The sequence below is a fragment of the Saccostrea echinata genome, unplaced genomic scaffold, assembly GCF_033153115.1.
Source record: "Saccostrea echinata isolate AGI-Se365-2 ecotype Australia unplaced genomic scaffold, CSIRO_AGI_Sech_v1 ptg000009l, whole genome shotgun sequence".
NCBI lineage: Eukaryota > Metazoa > Mollusca > Bivalvia > Ostreida > Ostreidae > Saccostrea > Saccostrea echinata.
In genome coordinates this window covers 10,799,832-10,814,022 of record NW_026889758.1, presented here as the reverse complement: position 1 = coordinate 10,814,022, position 14,191 = coordinate 10,799,832, and the positions used below count along the sequence as shown (strand labels likewise).

The 14,191-nt window shown below is 34.7% G+C and overlaps 1 protein-coding gene across 1 annotated transcript in view; it reads left to right on the top strand.

The window, feature by feature from the left end:
* Nucleotides 1-12,365, top strand: part of LOC133181763 (protein mono-ADP-ribosyltransferase PARP6-like) — a 31,895-nt gene extending 19,530 nt beyond the window's left edge. The window contains exons 20-23 of the mRNA XM_061316348.1: nucleotides 1,779-1,886; nucleotides 6,401-6,458; nucleotides 7,885-7,969; nucleotides 11,164-12,365. Of these exons, the coding sequence (XP_061172332.1) occupies nucleotides 1,779-1,886; nucleotides 6,401-6,458; nucleotides 7,885-7,969; nucleotides 11,164-11,254 (342 nt within the window). The 3' untranslated portion in view covers nucleotides 11,255-12,365. The remainder of the gene's footprint in view (nucleotides 1-1,778; nucleotides 1,887-6,400; nucleotides 6,459-7,884; nucleotides 7,970-11,163) is intronic.
* Nucleotides 12,366-14,191: the final 1,826 nt, after the last annotated feature.

Sequence of the window (14,191 nt, the reverse complement as noted above, 5' to 3'; positions counted from 1 at the left end):
CGTCGTCGTCGTTGTCGTTGGCGTTGGCGTCGTCGTTGTTGTAAACTTTTCACATTTTCATCTTCTTCTCCAGAACTACTGGGCCAATTTCAACCAAACTTGCCACAAAGTATCCTTGGGTAAAGGGGATTCAAGTTTGTTCAAATGAAGGGCCACACCTTCTTCCAAGGGGAGATAATTAAGAATTCGTGAAAAATTAATGGCATCATTAAAAAATCTTCTTCTCAAGAACCACTGTGCTTGAAAATATGAAACTTATGTGGAAGCATCCTCAGGTAGTGTAGATTCAAGTTTATTCAAATCATGACCCCTGGGGGTCGGGTGGGGCCACAATGGGCGATCAAAGTTTTACATAGGAATATATAGGAAAAATCTTTAAAAATCTTCTTCTCAAGAACAGCAAAGCCATGATTGGTCATATTTATATGGTAGCATCCTCAGATAGTGTAGATTCAAGTTTGTTCAAATCATGACCCCCGGGGGTCGGGTGGGGCCACAATGGGCGATCAAAGTTTTACATAGGAATATATAGGAATAATTTTTAAAAATCTTCTTCTCAAGAACAGCAAAGCCATGATTGGTCATATTTATATGGTAGCATCCTCAGATAGTGTAGATTCAAGTTTGTTCAAATCATGACCCCCGGGGGTCGGGTGGGGCCACAATGGGCGATCAAAGTTTTACATAGGAATATATAGGAAAAATCTTTAAAAATCTTCTTCTCAAGAACAGCAAGGCCATGATTGGTCATATTTACATGGAAGCATCCTCAGGTAGTATAGATTCAAGTTTGTTCAAATCATGACCCCCGGGGGTCGGGTGGGGCCACAATGGGCGATCAAAGTTTTACATAGGAATATATAGGAAAAATCTTTAAAAATCTTCTTCTCAAGAACAGCAAGGCCATGATTGGTCATATTTACATGGAAGCATCCTCAGGTAGTATAGATTCAAGTTTGTTTAAATCATGACCCCCGGGGGTCGGGTGGGGCCACAATGGGCGATCAAAGTTTTACATAGGAATATATAGGAAAATCTTAAAAAAATCTTCTTCTCAAGAACAGCAAAGTCATGATTGGTCATATTCAAATGGAAGCATCCTCAGATATTGTAGATTCAAATTTGTTCAATTTATGACACCCCCTCTCCCCCCGAACCACTTTTTTATTCAAACTTTTCAACCTTTCAAGACTGAACTGATTTCTGCTTTTTCCTAGCCATAGTGCTCAGGTGAGCGATGTGGCCCCTGGGCCTCTTGTGCTAAAAATAATTATTCTGTATTTACAAAGACTTGTCAGTTGACAAAGCTTAGAATGAAGAGATTTGTCACAACCCACAAGGTCATGAGATTGTCAGGTAATAATCTGAGTAGACTCGGTATCGTAGTGCTGGATAGTGGATATCTACCTAGCACATAGGCAGGTCCACGATAAATAACATCCGTAAGCTGATACACAGTGACATCTATCAATTCTTAGTGTTTTTCTTCATTCTTAAATCACTGTGAAATCATTTTAATTCCTGAGTTTCCATGTTAGTGGGAGATCAAAATAACTGGTTACTCGGGATGTAATTTCATGGGTAACTTGTATGTATTGAAGATTCAGTGAGGTGACAAAGTTATTGTCAGTGGGGATGTAAATTCATTCGTAAGAGTGACTCATGAAATCCATGAACATTGGTCCCCCACAAACAGTCTTGATTCCACAGTATTCAGGTAAGCAATTGAAATCCATAGGAACCTTTTATATATTTTCTTTACCTTTGTTTGGCTTTAGGTGAATGGAGCGGCCTATGGAAAAGGGATTTATCTGAGCCCTCACTCCAGTACATCTTTTGGTTATTCAAGAATGGGTTATGGCTACCAAAAACAGAAATCAGCAGTGGTGAGTCATTTTCATTTGTCCATAGTGTGAGTTTTACTCATTCTATAATGCAACATTTATAGACTTTACTGTACCTACAGATATTCAGCTAATTATAGGTGTGTAAATGTATATGTGATATGATAAATTAAAGATCAAGCTTGTAGACAGCATTACAGATAGACTTATTCAGTACAATATGTCATGTAGCAATGACCAGACATGTCAAGAATAGGGCAGTAACAGACTTTTTATATTAGTTTTGCAGATTTTTCTTTCAGTCCCAGATGTTTTAAAAAAAATCATTAAAAAGAAATTTTATGTTATACATGTATTTTAATTGTTTCACATGTATTTTGTAACTTGTATTAGTCTGCTTAGATATGCTTAAGATGCTACATGTATTTATGAACAGGTCGGCATGTAACATAGCACACTTTAAATGTACATTTTTCATGGGGTCATAATTCCATAGAGTCACAATTTCTGTTGTTCTGGATTTCTTAGACTGCCAAGATATGCCTTAAATGTACTTTAAGTATGCTGGGACAGATTTCCTTTGAAAATTTGTAACCATGTAAATAGCATTAATTAATACAGTCCCTGAAACGTTCTACTGTCCCATTTTTCCGTTCGCTCACCGTTCGTTCACCGTTCGTTCAGCGTGCGTTCACCGTTCGCTCTCCGTTCACAGTTTTGCGTTCTGCGTTCACCGTGCGCTCGCGTTCACGTTCACATAGCGTTCAGCGTTCGCTCTCCGTTCGTTCACTTTGCGTTCACCTTGCGTTCAGCGTTCACTTATCGTTCAGTCTTCAGTGTCATTCGGAACTCCGAAGTGAAAGACTTATCTGTTTGTAAGTAAGGATTTACGGGTTTTTTAATTCAATAATTAACATTTCGTGTTTAAAGAATCGTTATCTTATTGGAAAAAATATCCACAATATTCTAACATTATTTTTATATTATTCTAACTTTACTGTAAGGTTATTTATAAATCTATTCTGGGAAATAAATGTTGTTATAAGTATGTACCTACATGTATGTAGAACGATGCTGAAAAATTTAATTGAAATACATGTACGGGCGATATAATTAGATACTTCAAGCACTGCAACAATTTGTTGTTATGTTATAGACGACAAATCGTTAATGGAGAGATAATTATTCAATTTAATTAAGTTACAAACTGCAGCAAAATTTTAAAAAAAATATTTATTTCTAACACTGCAGCAAAATTACGACAATATTTATTTCTATTTAAGCACATTTTTTCCCAATAACTACAGAAAAACATGATAGAAATAGTTATGAGAATTATACATAGTACTGCGGATATCTTGTTCATTAAATATCTTTGGAGCGAATTAAATTGATAGTGTGGTTATAAAAATATTTATTTTAAATGTAATACACTACAGATTTTCTCTACTATAATAATATAAAGTCTATAGTTATAGAGAAAATAAAGTCTTCCTTCACTGTAACTTTATATGTTGCCATTCGATATGATTAAGAGGCCCCCCCCCCCCTTTTTGCCCCCTAAATCGGTTACTTAGTCAGTATTTCCAGTATATTTTAAAAGCATTTAAAAAGGAGTTAATGTGTTCTGTACCACAAAGATTTCAGTCTCCAAAAAAAAAAAGAAGAAAAAGAAAAAAGCATGCATCTAAAAAAAAGTCATTAAACAATAGGCCTTAGTACAATGTAGTTCAAAATATACACGTGTCGGCGGTGGTATTTTAAATTCACAGAGAGTATGTTTCAAATGGAAGTGTTCATGCCCAATGTATTTTAATTATTCATTTATTTAGAAATGTCGGAATCAAATCTAAAAATGATTAACAAAAAAAAAATAAAACTAGTGCTAATTCTAATGGGAACCATTACAGATGTTCCCCAAACGGCTCCCCAATCCCTTATGATGCCCCATTCCCTACAAGCTTCAATAAATTAGACAATACTTTTGTAATATAGATGGACACTTTATTTTTAAGGGTATTTCATTGGAAAACTACTCCTATATAGCCATATGGGTATTAGCCAATCAAATTTCAGCGCATGTGCTTGCACATGTTTTCTATATTTTTCACATTAATTATCTTATAGTGTCTCACAATACATACATTTGTTTTAAATATTAAAGAATTTCATTGAAAAATAAGAGTGAAAAATAAGAGAGCTGTAACCCTTTAAGTATTAGCCAATCAAAATTCAGCATACGCGCATGCATGGCCTTGCATTCAATTTTGATAGTATCATAATCTAGGAGCTCTATGTGCCTATCCATATCATAAATTTCATCCTGTTTTGTTGAAAACCAAGGGAGTTATAGACATTTAAAGTTTCAACCAATCAGATTGCAGCACACCTGCATGCGCGTGTTTTCAAGAAATTTCCTATATAACATGTTGTAGCACCTTATATACTTATATTCTAAATTTCAAAGTATTTTGTCAAAAAACAAGGAAATTATTGAGATTTTTGTATCAGCCAATCAGAGAAGAGCGCACGTGCATGCGCGTGAGTTCATGCTAATTTGACCATGTTATCTTGTCTAGACTACTAATATATCTTTATATTTTGAGTTTCAAAGCAATTCATCACGAAATATAAAAGTTACCGCTTCATCAAGTATATCAGTCATTTCACTCATTGCACGCGCGCGCATGTGCATGCATGTGCGCGCAAAATGACCTTCGTTCCGAACACCTACACAACATGCCTATTAACCCTAAAAAGGTTTCATGTCAATCGGATGAGTGGTTCTATGAGAACACTCCCGAACAAAAAAGTACCGGAGAAGAAAGTAGAAAAAAAGAATAATAATAAGAAACAGAGTAAAAACAATATGTTCCCAAACTTTGTTTGGGGAACATAATAAAATAAAATAAAACTTGTTGGAGATACTAGCACTTCGTCTTCGGTGTGACGAGACTTTCACACCTGCACAGTGTCGAATGATTTTGATTGACAGGACAAGCACGTGGACTTCGTGTGAACTTGAAGCAGGAAAAAAAACGAGTATGACCGTCAAACAAATGGATTTGTTGATAAAAAGAAACTTTCTTTCATTGCCTGATATATTTAGAAAAAAAATGAAGAATTTTTGTTTGATATCGGTACAAAAAGCCTGAAAAGGGGGGGGGGCTAAAACGGAATCTCTCTCTCTCTCTCTCTCTCTCTCTCTCATTTGTCTGTTGGATAAAAACTATGACAGCAGATTGCTTAAATATCGAGTTCTGAAATTTTAATCTATATCAAATGATATGAATATGTATGCCTCTTTGTATAATCTTGTTCGAGTATAATCACAGGGAAATGTCTATAGGTACATGTACATGTAGATGTTTGCTTAATAAATTATAAAAAATAGAAATGACACATGAAAATATTATTGCATTAAAAATCTAAAATGCGAGTGTATTTATGCCTTGGCACGGAAATATATATGAATGGGTGTTACCACCGTTACAATTCATTCTATAAGTCAGAAGTTTTCTCTTATTTGTACTGTTTATTTTTATATCAAATAAGAATATACATATTTATTTTTAAAATAAAATAATTTTATCTTTTATACTACAGCGTTCGATAACAATTACAATGTTTTACAGCGATAAAAATCGTGTGATTAAAAAGTTGAATTTAAACATCATACAAGTAAAAAACTAGTTTTACTTAATGTGCATGCATCATCTTTAATTTCTTAGGACAATTTTGTAGCATTTATTTTATTTATTTATTTATTTATTTATTCATTAATTTGTTTATTTTTTTGGCACCTGACATTAGAATACAATAGAATAGTTTCAATGCAAGGAAAAGATCAGAGGGATTCCGAATAAATCGTTCATCTTGCGTTCACCGTTCGTTCACCGTTAGCGTTCTGCGTTCGCTCACCGTTCAGCGTTCACACATCATTCACCAAGTTGCGTTCAGCGTTCACACATCGTTCACTCACCATTCGCTCTGCGTTCGTTCAGCGTTCGTTCACCGTTCACTCACCGTTCAAGTGGGAAAGTAGAACGTTTCAGGGACTGTACCAAACTGAAAAGTACTTGGATTTGGAAACTTTCATTTTCCTTTGTGACTGATGGGTTTGCATTTTGCAGCAGTTTTACCTGGGGTTACAAACTGATGAAATCATGAGGGCCCCATGTTCATGAGCATGAGTTTATAAAATTGGAATATCAATCCCATAATTAATGCACACTTGACTAGACAGTAGGACTAATTGTTACAAGATGTTTACCAAATAGCCTATTAATGACATGTCTGGATATTTGACATTTTTGTTTTAATGTTATTCCATCTTTATACCATTATGAAAGCATAAGGATCCTTTGTTGTATGTGGAAATGTGTAAGAATAATCACATGCTTTCATTTTGCCAAATCAACAAGTAAGCATTACTAAATCATGTAGATTGTAAATGTGATTGTGTAGGCCTTGTAGACAGCTGGCCTCTTGTTTATCCTTGATGAGGTTTATATTTGTACATACTACTGAACAGTGTTCTTATTTATATTTTGCAGTCCGAATCCCATTTTCTAGACCATGGAGTGAGCATGACATGTATCGCATTGTGTGAAGGTAACTAAATGTATTCTGTTCAGGCAATGTTAAGTAAAATCTTTTTTTCAGTAAAGGTGTTGGTACAAGAGACAGTAAACAGTTGGTAGTGACTCTCCTGTAGATGTTGACCTCATTTCCCCCCAATTTTATTCAGTTCATTTTAAAAATATTGTTCAGATTTTAATGCACCCATAATCGAAGATTCGGGGGAATATAGTTTTGCCCTGTCCATCCGTTTGTTTGTCCCCATAAACTTTAACCCTGCCCATAATTTTTGATTGGTTGGAACTATGGCTTTCATACTTGTAAAAGCCCTAGTACCAACTGTTCAAAAGTTATGACCAAGGTTTAAGTTTTATAAAAGTGGGTCAAACTTGAAGGTCAAGGTAAAAAATAATTATACCAAAGGAAATGTCTTCTCACAAGGAATACATATGTGAAGTATGAAAGCCCTAGCACCAACTATTCAAAAGTTATGGCCAAGGTTAAATTTTGGTAAAATTTTGCAAAAGTGGGTCAAACTCCAAGGTCAAGAGGTAAAAATTTTGGTACCCAAGAAAGGTCTTGTCTCAAAGAATACACATGAAATATGAAAACCATAGCTCCGACCAATCAAAAGTTATGGGCAAGGTTAAAGTTTTTGCAGACAGACAGATGGACAGGGCAAAAACTATATGCCCCTGAATATTTGATAACAGTGAACATACACATAAGATTTTATTAATATTTACATTTCCAATGTCTTTGTCCGAGATAAAATTACAAATTGTAAAAATACTTTATTTCTACATAAATCCACTGGTTCATCAAAAAAAAAAATCACGTGCGGGGCGGGACAAATAGAGACAGAAGCGGGGCTATTAGCACGGGAATTTGCAGAATCAGGAGCATGTAAATATATGGAATAACTGTCAGATTTTTTGGATTCATGACGATGATCAATCGATTGGCTTGCGTGATAATTTTATGCATAAACGCCTTCGGCGTTTATGCAAATTATCACGCAAGCCACTCGATTGATCACATCATGAATCCAAAAAATTAGACAGTTATTCCTTAAATCAAATACTGCCCCATAAAGATGGAAATGTTAAAGAGGGGAAACAGCACCCAACGCTGGTGACCCTAGATTGACCCTGGAAAGGCAAATATCTCTTGTACAGTAAATGTGAAAGTTGTCTATTCTAAACTAGAAGAACTCTTAAAAGACTTATAAGTATGTTATTCACTTAATGAAAATTTTTAATCAAAATTGTGATCTGTTCTACATATATATAGAGAGTTTTTATTGATCAAATGTGTCTAAATACACTTTTCTTAAATGCCCCCACCCTGAAGTGTAGAAATTGTTCTTCTGAACAGTAATGTCAATTTGCAGACCACTATAGGTATGAGTATTTACACTTCATGCTTTACACTGAGTTACATTTATTTTAATTTGTAGTGATCACACATCCCTCTCTGAAAAAGTCCGGATCAATCTGGGTATCTCCGGAGTCCGATTATGTCTGTACACGTTTCTTTTTTGTGTAAGTACCCTAGGTACAATAGATATTACTTTTATCCTTAGAATTAAGTTTAGTTCACTTGAACTCAAGGATACATTATCAGCAATTTGAGTTTTACTGCTTGTAATTGTCTGTTTTAAAGTTTTCACATTTTAGACTTATTTTTCAGAACCTCAGAGTTTATTTTAAGCAAATTTGGCACAAAAGATCTAAGTGTAAAGGAATTCAATTTTGTTCAAATGATATGTCATGTTTCCTTTCACATTGCATTACAAAGGAAAACACTTTTAAAAAATCATATTTGTAAGAAGTCCATAATAAGTCATATCAATATGCAAGCATCCTCAGGTAGTGCAGATTCAACTTTGTTCAAATCATGGCACTGGGAGAGGGGGAGGTTTGGAAGGGGACAAGAGAAAATCATTTTTACATGGATTGCATATAAGAAAAAATACCTGTATTTTAAAATTTGGTTATGTCATTATCTATTGGAGCTAGGGTGGGGCTACAATATGTGATCAGAATTTTTCCTAGGAATAAAGGGGGGAAAATATTTTGAAAAATCTAATGAAGAACAGTAGGGTCAAGATGACTCAGGTGAGCATTTTGGTCCATGGGCCCCTTGTTTAAGTAGACCTGAACTAAGGCTGTGAATGAAAAGTTCCTGATATTGCTTTTACTCAGTTATTGAATATTGTAAAAGGTCCATTCACTTAACTTTTCACACAGATACATCTTCCTTTGTAATCAGCCCAAATAGCATCACTTTGACTTCCTTAATGACATACTGTATATACCAGTATTCATCTATAAGTCAGATTTTTAGCTCTTCTGAGCCAAAGGCTCAAAGAGTTAATGCTATGGCTATTTGTGCGATGTGCGTGAACTTTTTAGAATATGGGCCATAACTCAAGAACCCCTTGGCCAATTATTGTCAAATTTGTCACAGGGTATCCTTGGCCCAAGGGCTCCCATTTATACTAAAACTAGGGTTGTGACCCTTAAACAAAGGGAGATAATTAGGAAAATAGAAACAAAAGTACTGGTTGCTAAAAAATCTTCTTCTCAAGAATCACTAGGCAGATTATCACCAAACTTACACAAAAGGATGAGGATATGTTGCAGATTAAAAATTGTTCAAGGCATTACCCTGGGGCAAAGGGGGTGGTCTCGAGGTCACTTCAAAGTTGACCAAATGCATCTTGGGTCTTGGGAGTATGTCTACTGAAAAGTAGGTCACCGTGACCTACTTTTCAATTTATATGACTATAATGAAATATTTTCGGGTACTAATTAGCTTAGAATCATCAAACTTTGTCAGTTGATACATTTTGGGTCTTTGGAGTAGATCAACTGAAAAGTAGGTCATCATGACCTACTTTTGAAAATTTATGGCTTTAATTAAATATTTCAGGTACTAATGGGCTTAGAATCACCAAACCTTGTCAGTTGATGCATCTTGGGTCCTCGGAGTATGACAACTGAAAAGTAGGTCACTGTGACCTACTTTTCTATTTATTTGGCTATAATGAAATATTTTGGGTACTAATTAGCTTAGAATTATCCGACTTTGTCAGTTGATGCATCTTGGGTCCTTGGAGTAAGTTGACTGAAATGTAGGTTACTGTGACCTACTTTAGAAATTTTATGGCTATATTTAAATATATCAGGTACTTATTGGCTTAGAATCATCAAACTTTGTCAGTTGATGCATCTTGGGCCCTTAAAGTATGTCATCTGAAAAGTAGGTCACTGTGACCTTCTTTTGAAATTTCATGGTTATAATTTTCAAAATATTGTAGGTATTAGTTGGCTTAGAATCATCAAACTTAGTTGATGCATCTTGGGTCCTCAGAGAATGACAAGTAATAAGTTGGTTACCATGACCTACTCTCAGGTACTAATTGGCTGAGAATCATCTTGGGTTCTCAGAGTGTTTCATCTAAAATGTAGGTCATGATGACCTACCTATGGAATTTCAAAGCTTTATCTAAATACATGTATACAGGATACTTAGAGGCTTCAAATAGAAGTGATAGGTTGTACAGTTTATCAGAAGAGTGATTCAAGGCATTGGGCCTCTTGTTGGGAAGTAAATTTTGGTCCAAAAATCTATGTTTGACTTGAAAGCAATTCCTAGTAACATTGGCATTTTTCTTGAAGATGAAATATGGTATTCCTGAAATCTCTAATGATTATCATTGCCAATGGTAGGGACATGTAGAAAAGGTAAATCTGAGGTTACAATACGCATTGCATGCAAGTCTTCTCAAATTTTCATGATGTTTTTTTTGTTTACATAGTTAATAAAAAAATCAAATATCCATGTCATACATTCTGGGGAAAAAAACATACCGACTTGTAGTGGGTCAGTAAAAAATTCCACCAAGAATTTACCTTTAAACAAGAGGCCCTTAGGCCACAACACTCACCTGAGTAAATTTGGCCCTTCTGTTCTTCACCTGATCCTCCTCCCCCCCCTTGTAATACCTATTGTGGCCACACCCTACCCCCAGGGGTCATGATTTGAATAATTTAGAATCTACACTACCCCAGGATGCTTCCACTTAAGTTTCAGCTTTTCTGGCCCAGTGATTTTTGAGAAGAAGATTTTTCCTATATATTTCAATGTAAAACTTGGATTCCCTATTGTGGTCCCGCCCTACCCCCGGGGGTCATGATTTGAACAATTTAGAATTTACACTACCCCAGGATGCTTCCACATAAGTTTAGGCTTTTCTGGCCCTATTTTCACCTATTTTTGTCTTTTCTTGGTTATCTCCCCTTGGAAGGGGCTTGGCCCTTTATTTTAACAATTTAAACTCCCCTTCACCCAAGGATGGCTAAAATTGGCCCAGTGGTTCTTGAGAAGGAGTTGAAAATGTAAAAAGTTTACAGACGGACAGACAGCTAGACAGACAATGGGTGATCAGAAAAGCTCACTTGAGCTTTCAGCTCAGGTGAGCTAAAAATACAAGCAACTTACAAGTGAGTACCGGAATATACGGTAAGCCTCAATTCTCTTGATTTACATAAGGAATGCAGCCTTTAGTGGGGCATTCATGTACCTTGTTGTGGCTCATAGGCCTCTAGTTTAATTATGTTGTACATGTATTTTGCTGTATTTTAAGTATGCAGTATTTTGAATGTGGTCCATTTTTTGAAATTCATCTCAAAGGGATAACTGTACATTTTTCCTTATTTTTCTCTGGAAGGTATGAGTCTGGTCAGAGAGGAGAGGACGTAGATACACAGAAGAAGCAATACATAGATCCAATCATGGCAGCCGTTAACTACAGAGCATGATTCATACAATGGAGAATGAAGGTCTCTGTTGTGAACAGGAGGAGGCAACCATTGTAAACCATTAGGTGTACATTACATTGCTTATTAGGAATGTAATTACATGCAATATACTAGACAGATGCAATCATTTTTCAGACAATTTTTGAAATTTATTCACTCAGTTGTCATAATTTTATTTTGGTACTCATGTGATTTAATTAATATGCATATAAGCATGACAAGGGACAAACATCCTAGTTTTTGCATTCCAAGTTGTGCGTAGTTTGTAAATTTGCAAATGTGAAACATTTTGAATGGAGTTTTATCAATAAGACAAACATTATCTGTAAAAATAAAAATGAAAATAACAAGGGCAAAAATAATCTTGTAAAGAGTAAAATACAATATGTATTAATTGATGGTACCTAAAATACTAGCTATTTTGATTTTCAGTAAAATGACATGCATTCCACATTCATTTATTTCATCATTTTTACATGCACATGTTTTAAGTATTTTGATGTGTTATTGTGCTAGTGTACAAGCACATGTGATTTATTTTACAAAACACTGTTAATGTATAAATTTTTAATACTATGCATATAAACTTGTCTCTCCCATTACCACTACATGTTTCATCACTCCCATGCAGTGATTTTTTTTTGTTCTCTAACATGTTAGTAATTAATGCTTTGTGAATGTTCCGTGCAGTCAAGGGAGAAAAAGGTTCCATAGTGTGTGCTCTTCAGCTTAAGTCACAGGTTTTCTCCAACTCTCTTTCCTGAACTTTTTATTGGTAATTATCAATAGACAGTTAAACACTTGGTAAGCCTTGTGTCTATTGACTATAAAAAAAAAGTTAAAGTAGGAGAAAAACCAGTAACTAACTCGCACAAGTTACAGAACCTGTATTTACACACTTCACCTGTGCAGAGATTAGTATTTTTTGTGTGGAATAAAGGGTATACTTTGTGATAAATGATGAAATTTTGGTATATTAGCAAAATGTCTTTTAATGACTGATGTATGATATAATAATTTAATAATCTACATGTTACAGAGTTTTACTATGTACATCAATGTACCACAGTATATTCACATCATGGTATTCATATTAAAGGCTTATAGCATATATTGTTTATTTAATTACAGTAGCTTTTTTCACATGTGTTTAATTGAAGATTGCTCAGTTTTATTGTAATATTATATTTTATTGCAGTGAGGAACATGTTGAACTGCTGGATTAGATTTTTTTTCCAAATGAAATTCATATTTGAAAAAAAAAAATGTTTTTATGTTTTATATTTACTTGACCTAAGCTGGAGACTAAAATGAATTCAGGTAATGACCATCAGTGTGATGTACTGTGTTAACTTCGTAGGTCACCTGGCTCCAGTGTCTTAATACTATGGACACATAGTGTACAAGTTTACATATAGTACTTGATTCAACTTATCAAAGTGTACACGTAGCACTTGATTCAACATACCAAAGTATACAGATAGCACTTGATTCAACTTATCAAAGTAAACAGATAGCACTTGATATCAACTTATCAAAGTGTACACGTAGCACTTATCAACTTACCAAAGTATACAGATAGCACTTGATTCAACTTATCAAAGTATACAGATAGCACCTGATTCAACTTATCAAAGTATACAGATAGCATTTGATTCAACTTTTCAAAGTATACAGATAGCACATACTTAATTGATTCAACTTATCAAAGTATACAGATAGCACTTGATTCAGCTTATCAAAGTATACAGATAGCACTTAATTGATTCAACTTACACATTTGTTAAATATCAAATAAATACTTTTACTGAACAGTTACTTAATAGTATTGCTGCATGATTAACACATTACATGAGTAAACTTAGTAACTAGGAGGTCTGTCCATCCCTAGACCAAGATATTTTGTTATAGATCAGAGGAAAAACTTTCCTGTATGCCATTTGCAATGTACAGGCTTTTAAGAATAGGCTGAAGAGTTTAAAGAATCTGAAAATAAAGCTAAAAATTATTTCATTAAAAATAATAATAAACATCCTTTAAAGAGTAAAAATCTCTTTTCTATCATTTTATGCTGAATAAGAGAAATATTTCATGCCTCTGGCTGCATGCCAGGGAACTCCCCGTGGTGCTGGAGAGTGAATGTCAGCGGCACTCAGCCTATCTTTAAGATTATTACACGTTTCAACAAACTGAAAGTAAAATAAAAGTTTTTAGATCAATTCTTAGTCACTCAGTAGACCTGTTGCTAACTGTTTTTGCCGTGCATTGTGTGTCATGGTCATCAGTTGAAACTTTTGAAAATTTTCAGCTTCTTGATAATTTAGGTGTAAAGTATCAATGGGCAAATGGTAATATAATTTTGAATTTCATGGTCTCTTCCCCTTTGGGATGAGGAGTGGGACTAAAATCATCAAGATACAATCTTAAAAAATCTCAAGCTGTGAAATTGTTGGCATCATTATAATAAGGATAAAGGCCTCTACCAAATTGTGAAAATTGTGGCCCAAGGGTTTTGGGTTCTGGGGTAATGGAGGGATATCGACTCTACTGATCATAATTACCGTGGTATAGTGAAATTGCATAAATTCTTGAAAAATTTACTCCCCCCTGTATATTTTGTATATTTAATTAGTGGATATATGATGCCTTTTTGAAACTCAATGAAATTCATGTCTCCTGGGTCAGGTTTTCTGGAGTTAGGATATGGCTTCTATTGATTAATATATAAATTGAAAATCTTCTCTACCCTGGGTGTATATATATTATAATAGCAGGTAAACTTACTAAGGGCAATTTGGTATATATATTAGATGAGGAAGTGTACCTCTTTCAAAATTCTTGGCCCTGGGTCAGGGATTCTGGTGATTAGGGGTGGGGCTGTATTGACTATATAGTGAAAATGCATTAATTCTTTGAAAATCTTGTTCTCTGCCCTTG